Source organism: Colius striatus, chromosome 14, assembly GCF_028858725.1.
Source record: "Colius striatus isolate bColStr4 chromosome 14, bColStr4.1.hap1, whole genome shotgun sequence".
Taxonomy (NCBI): domain Eukaryota; kingdom Metazoa; phylum Chordata; class Aves; order Coliiformes; family Coliidae; genus Colius; species Colius striatus.
Genome location: NC_084772.1, coordinates 15177903 through 15193775, shown reverse-complemented (window position 1 = coordinate 15193775; position 15873 = coordinate 15177903). Strand labels below are relative to the sequence as shown.

At 37.4% G+C, this 15873-nt stretch overlaps 1 protein-coding gene across 6 annotated transcripts in view; it reads right to left on the bottom strand.

The window, feature by feature from the left end:
• Positions 1-9217: 9217 nt before the first annotated feature.
• Positions 9218-15873, bottom strand: part of CDH8 (cadherin 8) — a 124505-nt gene continuing 117849 nt past the window's right edge. For 5 of the 6 annotated variants that reach the window (XM_062007200.1, XM_062007202.1, XM_062007199.1 and 2 more), the window contains 2 exons: positions 10765-11016; positions 9218-9711 (listed from right to left, as the gene is read on the bottom strand). In XM_062007200.1, the coding sequence (XP_061863184.1) occupies positions 9218-9711; positions 10765-11016 (746 nt within the window). Of the gene's footprint in view, positions 9733-10764; positions 11017-15873 lie in introns of all 6 variants that reach the window. The other variant, XM_062007198.1, reaches the window with a different exon arrangement.

Below are 15873 nucleotides of genomic sequence, written 5' to 3'. Positions count from 1 at the left end.
GCTTTATGTAAAGCATCAAGTGCTATGAATACAAATAATATTCTATACTCATTCCCAAGCATTCATTAATTGAATTTCATTTTTCAAAGAAAAATGTTTAGGTTCCTAGGACAATATAGAAATGATTGCAATACACTTACCTAATGAGGTATTAGATTAGGTCACACTGTGTTGTATTGCATCTGCTTAGTACCTCACTTTGTTTCTCAGTGATGGGTTTTTTTTGTGCTTCACCTTCCACCTGAAAGCAATTAGAAACAACTACCTGAACAGAAACAGGCAAATCAGCCCTTCTCAGTCTACAGCACTCACACTTGTGGCAGTGGTCATATGCTAGGACTAAACAGTTCATCACCTCTTTACTCAGTAGTGCACTCTCCATTGAAATCTCTACAGCAACATAGTCCTACACTTCCTTCTCTACCTTAGGCTATTTTACAACAAAAGGGTTTCTTAATTTCCACTAAGATTTTGTGTAGCTAATCCACTCTCTGAAATGTTTATTCAGCCTATTGTATTCTAGTCTCATAGGAAAGCAAAAAATTAAGATGAGGAAGCATTTAACAGCATAAAACTAAAACCTGGAACACAAACTATGACTTCCCAACAACTTTTCTTATGCCCTGAAAACCTTCTGTTCACTCTGAAGTTGTCACATTTTTTACCTGTTATGACTTCCAACCACTGAACATATCCAAGCTTTCCATGAGGACTACAGCTCCCATAATTCATTAAGTAAATTGATATCAGGCCATCAAGTTTCATGACACACATGAAAGTACTATTTGCATCAATAATGTGTGTTCTCTTCATATAAATATTTTCCTATTGCTGCCAGAATATGTATTTGTTTCCACAAAATATTCCACAAGGCACACTGAAAATATAACTGAAATAACATGCTGTACAAATGCTCAGTTCTTCATAAACAATAGGTTTCAGTCAGCAAAAGAGTTGTATATATCAGTACTTACAATTAAGCTTGAATTATGAAGAAGGAACCCAAGAACCTTCAGCAGCAGAGACACAGTTTAAGATGTAAGATATAACTTCCTATGAAAAAGATCTTACCTGTACTCTCATTGTATCATCTGTTGAGTAGAGAATAAGGATTTTATCCCAGTAGACTGTTCAATGTAAATATTTCTTGTGTTAATTCAGGTCCTTTTGTCATGCAAAGCTCATTAGCAGACATTGGCTTCAGAGCTACTGCCTTTTGGGATTATTAGAAATCATATGTGGGAAAGGAAAATGAAACCTACACTGAATCTTCCTCAGTTCAGAGCCCTGATCCCAGTGTCTTTATCTCATCTCCGCATGAACGGCTCAGGGGGACAGGGAAGGGGGGTTTTAGTCAGTCTGTGCCTGATAGCTTCTGCCATTTATCTCTCCTCAGGGCAGGTGGGCTCCTCACTGATACTCCCTGCTCCTCCACAGGGTCCCTCACACACATGGTAGCCCTTGCAGGGCCACTCCAACCTACAGTCATCCCCAAGACTGCAGCTCCTTTCTGCCTCTCATGTGGGTCTGCTCTGCAGCCCACAGGCTCTCCAGCACAGCCTGCACCACAGCCATCTCCTCACACAGTCTCTCACCCATCCAGGCACACTAACCCAGAGCTGCTGGTGGCTCTCAGTCCTGCCATTGCCCGCCATAGGTTGCAAGGGGCACAGCTGCATTCTCACCACAGGTTGCAGAGGAATCTCCAGTCTGGTGCTCCTCCTTCCTTCTGCCTTTTCTGCCTGCCGAGTCCACATAGTTAGCTCCATCTTGCACCATACCTCATCCCAAGCACCTCCAATTCCCATCCTTAAATAGTGATGGCAGAGGTACCAGATTGGCCACATCTGGGCTGGAGGTGAGTCCAAACCCAAGAGCTGGGGGAAAGTCCAAGGACTCTTTACTGGGTCTGCACTGCAGCCCTGTCCCTGTGTTACCAAGCAAAAGCAGCTCCTTGTGAAACCATGACAATATATTAAAACAATAGAAGCTGTAGGAAAAACTTGAAAAGCACTTATTAAGGTAATCACAGGTTAATAAAATAATACTTTCCTTTCCTGTCTGATATTAGCACACTGCCTGAAAGGAAAGAGTTTTTGCTAGAGTCTGAATCCATAAGCTCTCAAACTGCCAGGTGGACAAGACCAGACACAATGCTAAATTAGATTATTTAATTAATGTAGCCAAAAGCATTCATGAGGATGGGACTGAAAGAAGAGAGTAATGTAGTCTTGTGCTTTGGAGGGCTATAAGGCTGGATCTACACAATCATAGGCTGAAAATTTCCTGTTTGTTTTGTAACATATAAAGAAGAACCAGCTGATATCATGACAGCGTAAATAAAGCCCCTGTATCATCAATTGTTAGGGAAGAATATTATATACAATAAAATAAGTAGCTGCTGTTTCATGTGAAATAGTAAGATTGGAATGTATCCATTAAAAAGCTACAGCATGTCGTGATTCATACCTGACCTTTTTCTGCAAGGATTAATTGTATCTCCTCCTTTGTATTTAAATGACATTTTACCTAACAGTACCCTGCCTTTGCTTGGTATAACAGGTTATACTGGGCTGCTACAGCTGGAAACAGTTAGGACCTGAAACTGCAGATGTTGAAACGAAGCCAGTGCTGACTGGAAGACTGTAAAAGCTGTCTTAATACAAAGACTATACAGCTACATCTACCCCTTTTTAGATGACAGGCTCTTGCCCACCACCACTTTGCCATGGAACTTAGTTGGCAAGAAGGAGGCTGGGATAACCCCTTGCCTTGGGTAAACTACAAAATAATCACGTGCTTGATAGTTGCATCAAGACCTTTTGGTTCTGTGAAGGAGGGAGGTCATACATATTGCTGAAATAACCTGCTACTTAAGGTACCTACTTCCCTTACCAGCTGCCCATTTGTCTCACAGCTGAGACACTGGACCAGGACTTTGAATTCAGCTGTGGATTGCTCTCTACTTGTGCATGTGGTTTTGAGTTAAAAACCCTTTTCTTTCCTTGCCTTAAGCCTTTTTTTTAAAAAATAAAATACAGGAAACTTATTCCTCACCAATGCCTACAGAGACAGAGGCACGCCTTCCCTTGTGTGTGAAACTCCTACCAGCCACGTGTGAATACAGGCATACCCGTGTATTTGAAAATGAATCCAAAAGGGATTACATCTGTGGCTGGAAATGTAGGAGTTTATTTTAAAGGTGATTCAACTGGTTTTGCATTGCTTCCAATTATATAAATCATATTTCAGTTGAAAAAAAGTGCCCATCTTTTATTGTCATCTTCATTGTTAAAACTGACAGCTTGTGAAATGTCAGAATGAACTGTATCAATGTTGCCATCAGGGAAAATTCCATTAACATAGAAAAGATACCCTCCTCCTCCAAACATAAGACTTGGTTTGTAATTCAAAAATCAAGCTGTTATGAAGAAGAGGGATTTGACTTTTTTATTGTTAAAAAAAATCACGGCTAAACTTAAGACACGCAAAGACCCAAGAAGGATGCAAAACGAGGACCCATTCTGAAATCCTCTATCCTTTTACCATCAGTTAGCAATGTTTCCTGCCTTCTGTCTTACCGGCTGTTTATTCCAAACTTCACAAATCAGAACCTTTCCACATCAGTAAAGAAACAAACCTATGTGTTCATAAGCACTGTGGAGTGAGTCTGTATATAGGTATCCCCCTTGGAATAGCTGACCTGTGTTCATTTGATGAATGGGAATTTGAGATGTTATTATGAACTTTAAGTAGTTGGGAGCGCACAGAAAAGTTCTGTGTACATTGAGGAGGATCCTTCCCTGGATATAAATGTTAACATGAGAACTCCCTAGAGAAATTCTGCAGGATCTTAATTTTGGCAAGACACTGAGGCTACTACCACCTCATATCATAAATGCTTTCTCTATTCATGTAAAGAAACAAGTAACCTACACTCATCCCTTCTATCTGCCTGTCATCATCACACAGACTTCATTCAAGAAAGTATCTGAAATAGTGAAAGGAGAAGAAAGGGAATTTTGTGAATTATTATATATCCTCTCTGAAAAGAAGGCTGAAACTTCCAATTCATTCATTTCACTGGTTTAATTTCTGCAACGTGGGGGGGTAGGGGGAAAAAAAAAAGAACGAATAGTTGTGTTGCAATGCTAATGAGCACATTCACAAGGCTCTGCCAGAAACTCAGTGCTTCAGCTTGCTTTTATTAGTCATTTTGGAAGATGTCTTAGTTGCAGTTGCACAAAAAGCATTGTCAGGGCTTTTATATTTTCTCATTTAGAATACTATGACATTATTTGGAGAAGAACTAGTTCTGCAGCACATAAGCCAGTATCAGTATTGTATAATACAGCAGCTAGACTCATTTTGCAGTGTGATTACAAAACCCATCACAGTGAATTATACAGCAAGTTAAATTGGTTTCTACCTTCTGCAAAGCCAGAATATTATCTCGCACAAATAGTGTACAAATGCAGAAATAATACAAGTCCAACTTATCTGAATGATAGACTACAGAAAGCTTCCACTGCTCACTCTATCTGCTGCTAATGACACCTGCTACATTCTGAAAGCAAACTCTAATAATAGTGAATACTCCTACTTTTTTTCCCCATTTTACTAAGCTTTAATTTTCTAGGACATCCCGCCACTGCTAAAAGCTTTCCAAACCTGAAAAATAATTTTTTGAGTAACCTCTTTTCACTTTCAGAAATCCTTGAGCATGTGTGTTGCTACTGAACAGTCTTTTTATTAACTAAAAAGCACTGTCATTGGCTTTAGATGTTTTCAGTGTAATTTAAAATCCAGAAACATTCTTTTGCTATAAGTAAAGCAGACTGTTCACTAGAAGTCTTCCTATGACAGGTTTTTGTGTTGCTTCTAGTCACACTTCAGTGTAGCTTTGTATGCAGCACTTGAACTCCTTCAAGTAACAATACAGTCCTCTGACTACATCTGAAAAGCAAGCCATTTGCAAAGAGTTGTTTTTTGCCTTGTTTTCAACTAGGATAATAAGAGAGAAGGAAGAGAGCTTGGTGAACTTAACTATCCTGGCCTACCTGCTTGTTTCCAGTCACTGAGCACACCAGCTGAAAAAGAGCTATGTGGTCTTAATGAACTTACTTCCTATCTCTATTATTCATAGTATTACAGCTCAGGATAGGTGAATTGGTGAAGAGAGGGACAGAAAGAGGGAGAGAAAAAGTCAAAGAGCTCAATTAAGGCTGAAGTTCCATCCTAAGAAAATCAGTTACAGAAACACACCACTTGCCAAGGTTTCCTCCAGCTGGACAGACCTTGGAGAAGATTTCTAAGCCCATTTATCTATTCCTAGAATTCAATGACCATGTAGGCCATTAAAAAAAAAAATGCCATACACACACGTAGGTACATGCAACTGCATGGATATAGTATAGCGGATTTATTTTTCTCTGGATACTAAAATCACTAGATTCCTCTCCAGCAGAGCTTTACAAATAAAGTTATATCAAACACACTATATTGCAGACATTCTGTCTGTTCTCCAGATTGGCAATTATTACTGCTGTACTGAAACATAGTTGATGGTATTTGGAGTTGCCATAGTGTTAAATGTTTCTCCTGTGATCAGCAATTGCTGATTTAAATGAAAATCTTCAGCCATTTTGTCTCCTGTATATTTCAGAGTAATTTCAAATTCATCACAGACAAAAAGGTAAAATGATACTGGGTGAAAAATGTCTTGTGTCTAAATGAGCCTTCCATGATTTCATTTCAAGGTCACAACACACAAACAGTACATGCTTTTAGTTACTTTAAAGGACAGAATATGTTGAAGGCCTTTAGTCACCTCAGTTATAATTAGTAAACACGTATGCACATTCACTTCACACTATTTCCATATTTAAATCTCTGAGCTAAATGTCCAGGCCAAAAACTTTCTAGCTTTCATGTGTGGGATGATTTACTTCAGCAGTTCTGACAAATGAGACACAGCTAGGTGAAGGCAAGCCAGAATCAATGGGACTCTAAGGCACTTGGCACTTGTAAAAGATTTTGAGAATTTAATTCTCAAATTTATCAGTATTAATAATTCTAATTTAATGCATTTTCCTTGTCACTTACAATGAGTCAATTGCTAATTAACTGTTGTTGAAAAAGATGAATTACCATTTTACATGCTTAAAAAGAATGTCGCTAGTATGTCTAAATCTAGATGTGAAATGTAGAACGATACGATTCTAATCCCCCTAAATACCCTTGTTATCCCAAACAATTTTATACTGAATTAATTTCATTGTCAAAAAAAGAGCAAGTACTGGAAAACTGAATGATCAACATTTAACCCTCTAACATGTATTGGTATAAATTCTGTATTCAAATTACATGAAATTAGTCTGCAGAATGAATCATTGCCCTTTAGTGGAGTAGCGATGACTTCAAGAAATAGCACGTCATTACTTACAGACCACTAATTCATTATTTTTTTTCTCTCCTTTGCATTGTAGATATTCATGTTTAAAACCCGTCTAAACGTACCATTTACAGCTATGCCCAATAGTAGTAGCTACCCTCTCTTTTTGACTGACAATGATGAGATTTCTGTCATGCTTTGCCTCTCCTACAGTGCCGGTGATGGGATTTTTTTTTTCCTGGAAATCTTATTACTGAATGCGCTGTTGTGGTCTCAGATGGAACTTTCAATCAAAAAGGCAATCAGACAGTTATCCATTTGTAAGTTTTCCTACAAAAGAGCTTTGCAAAACTCTGCAGTATATGCTATAACTCATAGTCAGAGCTTCTTGCCCTAAACGCATATGTGACTATAGACGACGATGTGATCCACGTCTCACAGCACCTTCCTTTGCTCCCAGGACTGGCATGTAGACTAGAGATTGGCTCAGTCTAAGTTTCAAATCTGACTTTTCCATGTACACTACTATTAGATTTGGCATGGCAATTCAAAACACCCTGGCTGGCTCTTGGTGCAAGTGATTAGTAAGAATGTGTTTGTCTGTTATTATAGTCTGTTACATAAATATGTCTGATTTCATTGAAATCTTGATGACTGCTTCTTCTCTATCTTTAGATGACTTCACTGTTCATAGTATTATCAAAAAATGCTAAAGTTATGCAGAGACTTTTTTTTAATGCAGTACAATTTAAATGAGTTGGATACTTCATTACTTTCAATAAAGTCTTTATCATACATGTAGAGGTGGTGTTAGTGTATTAGTTGTCTGCAAACTACAGTCATTAAAACCAGCCATACCACAGCCATAGCAAAGCAAACGTTTCCATTTTGAAATACGGGAAAAATTGGGGGTGATGCATTTTTGTTTGCAGAACAAACATTACTGGAGAGCTTTAAGAGAGAGATTGTTTTTACTAGCAATACTTTAACCAAAAAAAACCTGTGAGGTTATTTTTCAGCATGGCACAATGAATTAGACACACATAACTCCCGTGGTCACAGGCTGCTGCATATCTAATTCTGCAAACACTGTCAAAAATGGCTTCAAATATTTTCCTTTTTTATTTTGACTGTATTGAACTAATGAATAAACAATCTCGAAGGAACTATATTCCTCAACAGACTGTAAAACTACTTAAGCAGATTTTGTCCTGCAGTGTACAGGTAAAACTGAAAGAAAAGCAATAACAAGAAAAGTATTTATAAAAATATATTTCACAAAGTAGGAAACAATACAGGAGTTTCTCTGGATACAATACATGGAGTAAATAAACAAACAATAATATAGCTTCAAAACAAAGTAGAAAATTAAAATGATTTGCATGTAATACGTAGTTTTATTATACAATTGCTACTTTCTAAATGGCAAGTTTGCATTACAAATTGAGTATGCTTGCAGCTTCTAGTGATGTTCTTTCTCTGTGTGCAAGAGCCCTGGTGCATCACTATGAATATTATAGAAAAGAAATGCTAATAACAGAAGCAGTAAAATTATGTACACACTGGTTCCTGCTCTAATACGGTGGAGAACTATAAGCATGTTTTTTACTGTACTGTGTTATGTGTGGATTTCTAAAAGTCTATAGTTTAAATATTCACATGAACCAGTTTACTTCCAGCTGTTGTGCTTGTATTAAAAACACCAGGTACCAGATTTATGAAGAAGATATAAAACTGTCAAAAGTTTTCTCTGGGAAAGTTTTATGCCTGCCAGCATTTTCTCAAAATTCAGCTACTGCAAATGGAGAGGTTCCTGCTTTAACCTGCAACAATTTGTCCTTTTTTCTTTTCAAAATGTACATGTATTAAACATTCATTATATATAGAAAAAATTCTAAGGGATATAATTTAGATTTCCTCATAACCTTACTCTATAGATTTATCAGTCTTCATAAATAAAAGCAGTAATGGACATCAATAAAATATTTATTTCAAAGATTAAACAAATAAATTCGATCTTTAGCAATAAAATCAGCAATTCTTTCATATATGTAAGTCCATCCCCTTTCACAGCTTTTTCTTTCCTTTCAGAGGACGAAGTACAGCATTGATCCTTCTTCTTTTAAAAGATCCTTTTGTCAAGCAAGGTTTTGTAGCCCTGCCTCTGAATCTCTGCACATTAGTAGAATTTATTACCCATCACTGGAATGGATTAAGAACATGTGAATATTTTAAGGCTTGACACAATATTTAAAGATGATACTCAGTCTGTGGTTACGTGGCCAACAATTACTGTATGTACAATGTATGGTCACTGCACAGTAGAAGCCAGTAGGAATTTACAATGCTATTTCTAGTCAGCATTGCTAAGAAGACAAAGATATTGCTTTTAACATTTCTGTGGCGGGATCTTTGTTGGCAATGCAGAAACAAACTGTAAGCTTTACGCATACTGGCAGGAGCTACTGTTCAGCAGCAAAATCCCTGCAAGTCCATTTTCTAAGAAAGCACCAATTTCTTTTTGTTCCTTTCAATTCAGTGAAGATAATCAAAGATCCAAATCTCCATCTTCAGAGTGGTCAAGTGAATATCAAATATCCAAAGACTTCTAGACACTCCACATACTTTACTTCACACTCCACAAGACTTAACCTCCTAACATATACTTTTTTTGGTTCAACATTACAATGTAGTTGATTTTATAGATGACTGGCGCTAAACTTGCCTCTAAAACAAAAAGCCACATTAGTTTTAACTAACAGCAGTGGCCCTAGAATATTACATGATCATTAAGTCAACAGTGAAAAGGTTTGTAATCCACTGTCAAGTTTCTTTGTCACTTTCTCCAACTGAGTAAAGTTCTCCAAGTCTTTTAAAGCGAGGACCCCATTCACTGAGGTAGTCAAAATTCTGATCTGAGTCTGATGTAGAGGACTCCAATGAGCTAAGGGAACCAGCTGCTGACCCTCTTCCTTCATAGCCATAAATCTGGATAGAGTCATATGGTGGAGCCGTGGGATCATTATCTGCTTCATGAAGCCTTACATTAATAAATTCATCAACATCAACACCATTAGGAACAGGTGCGAGACCCTGCCTGGGCATGAATTGAAGATCAGGCTTAATATCCTTACGAGGCAAAAATCCATTAATTCCATCTGGATTTTGCAAAGTTGCAATGTCAAAAGCTTCCGTATCTTCTTCTCCACCTCCTTCATCATCATAGCGAATAATATTTTCCCTCACATCTTCATCGTCTTTGATGATTAGTGGCTCATTCTTATGTCTTCTTAGTGTTACAAACAGCACCACAATGACTGCAAAGAAAGCATCATAGGCTGATTAGGTACAATTTTTCCAACCCAAACACAACATGTGAAGCACATTTGTGGAAGGTGAACAGATTGCTTTGTGTGAAAATAAAGAGTAAAAAGAGTAGTGAAAAGCTGAAAGACCTGTAACTTTTTAATCAAGAGCTCTGGTTAGTCCTCTGGTTTTCTATTATCAGTTCATATTTACATCAGAAACTGAATTTCATATAAGCAGTAAGATTTCGCATACTTCAATTTTTTGAGCCTCAAGTTTAGACAACTTTTGCCTCTGGAAAAGTTACAGATGTAGGTGAAGTCGAGCTATCATCATTCACTCAACATGAGCGTATAATGACCTACACTATGGACGGAGTTTTGCAAAATTCAAGGGTGTTTCTCTGAAAACAGCCCTGATGACAGAAGAAATCTGGTGTATTTTTTCTTCATGTGTTGCAAAAGACTCATACTATATAATTGAAAAGAGAAAGAGACAGTAAGGGAGAGAAAGAGCTTAGACACATCAGTTTCAGAATCATGGACTGATGCACAAAATGCTCTAAATTGGTTACATTTGTTTTTGCAGCTTTATGCTGAAATCTCAAAGTGAAGCTGCAAAGCGCAGAAACAGGCCTCTTCCTTCACTGTTCTCTCCCTCACTCACCTGATGTCATCGATAAATTTTACGTGTTTTATTAAAATACACAGTGCTTCTTATCTTATAAACCAGTAACATCTCATGCCATTACAGACCAGAACAAGCTCATACAATAAATCCATTCAATGCCATATGCAGTATTTACTGTGTTCACCTTGCTTGATTTTTGGTTTCATATTCCATCCCTGTTTATTATGCAACTTGTGTGTAAGACTACTTTGTATTGGGACTTCACATGCTTTTGTTTGGTTCTTAGTACTGTAGGGATGACATCCTGAGAGATTTCTCAGCACTGCTGCAAGTTCCACTGCATTTGATTGTATCTCCTTCTATGTGACTTGTTACTTACAGCCACCCAGGAACCAGAAGAGTTTGGAACAGCGGGCTGTGAAATGAATACCTACCTAGCAGCAAAATGATGCACGCTAGTATTGCAATTAGGGCTCCCATACTGAGTCCAATGGGAAGTACGTATGCTTCAACGTTACAGGACTGGACAATACCATCACTGCTGCAACCACACACTCGAATAGTGAGAGTGCTAGTGCTGCTCATGGGAGGATTTCCACTGTCGCTTATTATGATTGGCAGTAGATACACTTCTTGTTTCTGCCGGCTGAATCCACTGTGCTTTGCCAATATGCTGAGAGTATTATCTGGAAAAGGGAAAATTTGCAATGTTTCACCACACAAAGTAACTGCTAAAACCACCTTTGTTTTTTTTAATGTGTGCAGAAAACCTCTGTACAAACTCATATGCACTTTATTACACTTACTCTAACAGCAGCATGAGACTGACACAGAAATCCTTTCCCTTTCTGTCTGGCTGCCCATGCCCTAAGTGAATGAAGACAATATACATGTTTTCTTGTGTCATATGGTATGACCGTAAAGGAAACCCCTCACTTTCTTCGCTACACACATCCCTGAAGATGTCTTACCATCATGATTCATCACTGTTTTTCAAGTCACACAGTCATAAAAATTCAATCAGTACAACAAAGAGAAATGAAATGTTAAAGTAACCTTAATAAAGCACATTCATCAATTAAAGCAAATGTTCCGTGCAGTATAAGCACAGACTGCAAAGTATTCTGCCCTCCTATGAACGTTTTTTCTTTTTTAGCAATGAGCAACAAAAAGGCAAACAAAGGAAAATATGAATGTATTAAGAGTTATACACCTAATTTTCTACGATCTAAACATTTATTGGGCTTCAGTGATGAAAACAGAACAAACCAAACAAGAATGTGTCTCCTTTGAAGGCAGCCAGAGGAAATGAGCGTAAGACATTCTTACCTCTGCACACGTATGCAGATACTTAATTTTAAAAATATGTATAGGCATCTGACTACATGGCATCCCATCCAGACATAAAGTTACTTCTATCAGCTCTTTTAACATGTCAAATATGCAAATCACTGGTCTATTTACATACTTAAATATTCACTTTAGCCTTTAATGCTTTATTCTGTGGAATGAGAAAGAATTCATTCAATGTTACGAGTTATATAGTAACACAGTACACGTCAACTTGTACCAATTTGGTTTTTTGTGTTTTGTCATAAAAAATAACACCACAAATTGATCACAAGGTTCCAACAGGCACACAGAATAGCTATATGTGTGTGCTACTGAGGAATCCAATGACAATTTAAAAATGAAGCTGCATGTCACATTTGGGAGAAGGAGATTTTAGATCCTTTCATTAACCCCTCTTCCCCTGTGCTACCAAAGTTAATTTTCTTGAAGTATTATGAACATCCTGATATTTTTTGCTATAAAATGGGCACGTGCAATCTTTAAATGCAACTCCATGGGAGGAAATAAATTACTGAGAGTTATGTGGCAGGCATAAGGAAGAGAAGACTTGAAAGACAGGCAGCGTTCACATGACACATTCAACAAAAGCCTGATTCTCTGGTTTCAACCAGAAGAAAGGGTACCTGAAGTGCATGACAACATCTGTATGCATTTATATAAAGTGACTCTAAGAAAGCTTTGTATCAGCTTTGATCTTGGCACTGGTCAGATACTCACTGAAAACATTAAACAGTTTAGAAACGTTTCATTTGTACTATCTGTGATCACCAAGAACATTTCTAACAGCCCACGGTATTTGTGCAGCAGGTATTGTTGCCTCAACATAAGATATATCTATGCCCAAAATAGTTCACAGTCTATGAACTACAAAAGACAAAAACATTGCTAAAGTTTATCATGTCCTGAACCTATATCAAGACATCAAGCATTAGGTTGTTAATCCAGTACGGTCATAAACCAAAAGATGAAAAATGATTATTTGATACTTAAGCATTAGGGGTAATTGTCTCATACAAGAGAAAAAAGAGGGCTTGTTTCCCCATTCAGTCACTAAGAAACTGAACTTCAAGTAGTCTCCTTCTGAAACTCAGAGTCTTTGATTTTACACTCTTATTGTACCCCTTCCATGGTGGAATCACATACCAATCACATTTATACAGCCTAGAGAGATTCTTAGTATAATTTAAATTGCAAGTTATATACCCATTTCAACAGTTTTCCTGGCATTGAGAGTACATAACACATGAAGCTCAACCTAAAAATTAACTGCTTTAGAAAGCAGTACAAATACAGCCACTTTGCAATACCTTTGCAGAACAAAAAGGATTCCTAATGATTTTGCTTTCCAGGAATCCTGAGTTTCTATCTGTTGAAATTCAAAACAGTCACACTGAAACTGATGGCTCCCTAGAGCTAGCTACACAGTCTAGTCCTTTCTTATGCCCTTTGTACCTTTTTAAAACTAAATGATGCCATCTCTGTTTACTGAAGATAAATTTCAGGTGTAAGCTCTTAAGAATTCTGACAACTCAGTAACACCAATCTCCTTGATGATACCCAGTATCATAAGGGCCACTATGATGTGGAAAAGCCAAGTACACTTTAAGTCATTAATTAGCACACAGTTAGAATTAAGCAATAACTGCATTCCCACTTTTTGGTTGAATGTGTCCGACATTTAAATACATGTGCAAGTTAAACCACTCCCAGTGTGATTCTTGCTCTCCATGTGAACTGCAAGGAACAATGGGAAACATTATGTTAGCAAAATAATACTGTAACTCCGTTTTCATGAATATCAGTGTGTAAAGTTTTACCAGAGTGACTACCACACCCATTGTAATGTATATCTGAGAGCATTCTTGTCTTCCTCTGCACCTCCCCTTTTTCAAATGCTGAAAAGTCATTTAACTGTCCATTTGATTTTCTCCTGCAAAACTAAAAATATCTCAGCATAAATTGCATCCTTAATCCTTTTGCTTTAACCTTTCAAATGAGAAAAAAGTATGTGGGGCTTACCTTCCACCTCTTTCTGTCTTTGAGACAAATCCTACTCAGAAGTGTCACATCTGTATTCAGTAGTCATTTATTCAAAACTCCAGAGACTTTTACAGATACATTACACAGTGACTTCTTGTGCTTTAGAAATCTGTACTGATACAGCCTATTCCTTCTAAAATGCCTGGTACAGTCCTCTCTGTCCAAGCTGGATGAAAGGATTGATATGCTGAGCCCTGCCCTTTACAGATATGCAAAAGAGCTAAGACACTTGCCTCAGGTAGAAAAAAAGAAGCTGCTTTTGCTTGTGACAACTTCAGATCCCTTCCATCTTTCTGACACACTCACTGCTATTCTGCCTGGTTTTGAAAATAGTAATCAATCAGAATTAGAGAGTAAAACAAAGTAAAAAAGGGAAGAGTACTATTTGGAGACAAACAGAAGAGAGTAGAAGAAAATGAGAGGGAGGAGGAGGGATGGAGAAAATAAAATGCCTATTCCTATCAATCATTGAAGCTATGCTGAATATAGAAAATATCTGGTACCAGTAATGGTTTATCAATTGAAGTTCAAAGAACATGTGATAAAGTAAAAGATAATCAAGCTGTCTGGGACATGTAGCCAGACTCTTTAAGTGTAAAACAAGTTGTAATGGCTGAACAGTTAATATTAAGTAAGAAGAGATACAAGACAAGGAGGGAAGTTAATAACAATTCTTTTTTACAAAGGGCTTTATTTTATTGTTAAACCTGTTAGACTAACGTTGAATTTGTTGTGCCTGAAAAGAAACTGGCAAACAGAAGCAGTCAATAGGAAACGCAATATGGAATGACCGAATTGTTTTGCCAATGGATGGCAAGTACTCAACTTTGTCTTGGGAATTTTGTTTAGCAAGAGATTCCTCCCTCTTCTTTCCTATATCCTAAATTAAATATGCCTTGGTGTTGCTGGAGATATGACTTTTGAGTGAAGAACAATTACTCTCTAACTCCTGTTTTAGTTGTTCCTATAACTTGAAAATAAATCCTAGTAGCTTATTAGCAATAAACTCAATTTCTCTGATTTGTTTTCTCCTTGCTCTGGGTATTTCCCATACCTGTAGCTGACAAAACAGCAGGACCTGCAGTGCTGCTGCATGAGTTACCTTGGCAAGCAGGTGCTCAGCAGGACAGGGAACAATAACTTTCCACTAATTTTTCCAATTCCACCACTGATTCTTCATTACAGAGCTGTTCATATTTCTTATTTATTCATGTTATTTTCAGCAAAACCAAGAAACTTACATGCAGAAAAAAAGAACAGCTCTGAGCTAACCTGCTGCAGGCAAAGACAGACACTAAATCTTTTACCTCCCATCAGTGAGGTAAATTCCGAGGGTCCTTTGACATTCTCAACCAAATGAGCCTCCCTGAATCGCGTACCTTTCTATGTGGGGAAGGGATTGAAGAAGTTCATTGAAATTAGTCCTATTAAATGCCACTTCACTGATAGTGTATCAGCTACACAGGATGGACTGGGAGCTGTATTCTGTCCTACAGGAATAAGGAACAATGTAAGATAAGAGATCTCAATAGCTGTCTTAACTCATAAAAATTTTTCTACATCTGTGTAACAACTTATGTCTGCAGCTCATTTTTACCTTTTTTTAAACATAAAACCAAATCTGTCATTTAGATCACTGGATGACTCTAAATTTACAAGCAGATTGGTGAAACAATCATGAAAAAGACTGTTGTGAGAATATCTCCCACACAGCTGAAACAAAGAATGATGATGCAGAAGGTCTTTACAGGATGCCCAGCATGATTTCTAGACAAAAGTAGTTTAAATAACCGCAACTGAAGACATGCTTACAACGGGGCCAAGAGCTTCCTGCAGATTCCCAACTGTTGTTGCCAAGACTTCTGATCTCTTTTGTGGTTCTTGGATAACAGATTTTGAGAAAAAAGAAATATAGTATTTTTAACACAAAGCTGCTTTTGGATTTGCTGGGCATGAGTGACTTTAATGGCATTGACATCAATCTGGATGTGAAAGTAGCAGGGAGGAGTTAACTTCTTCATCTTTCACTTTGTATAAGAATGCATGTTGCAACTTTCAGTCATATCATAAAATGACAGAACAAAATTAAAAACCAGAAGCAGTCAATTTACATCCAAGAGTCATTTTCTCTTCACACTTTATTGTAATTC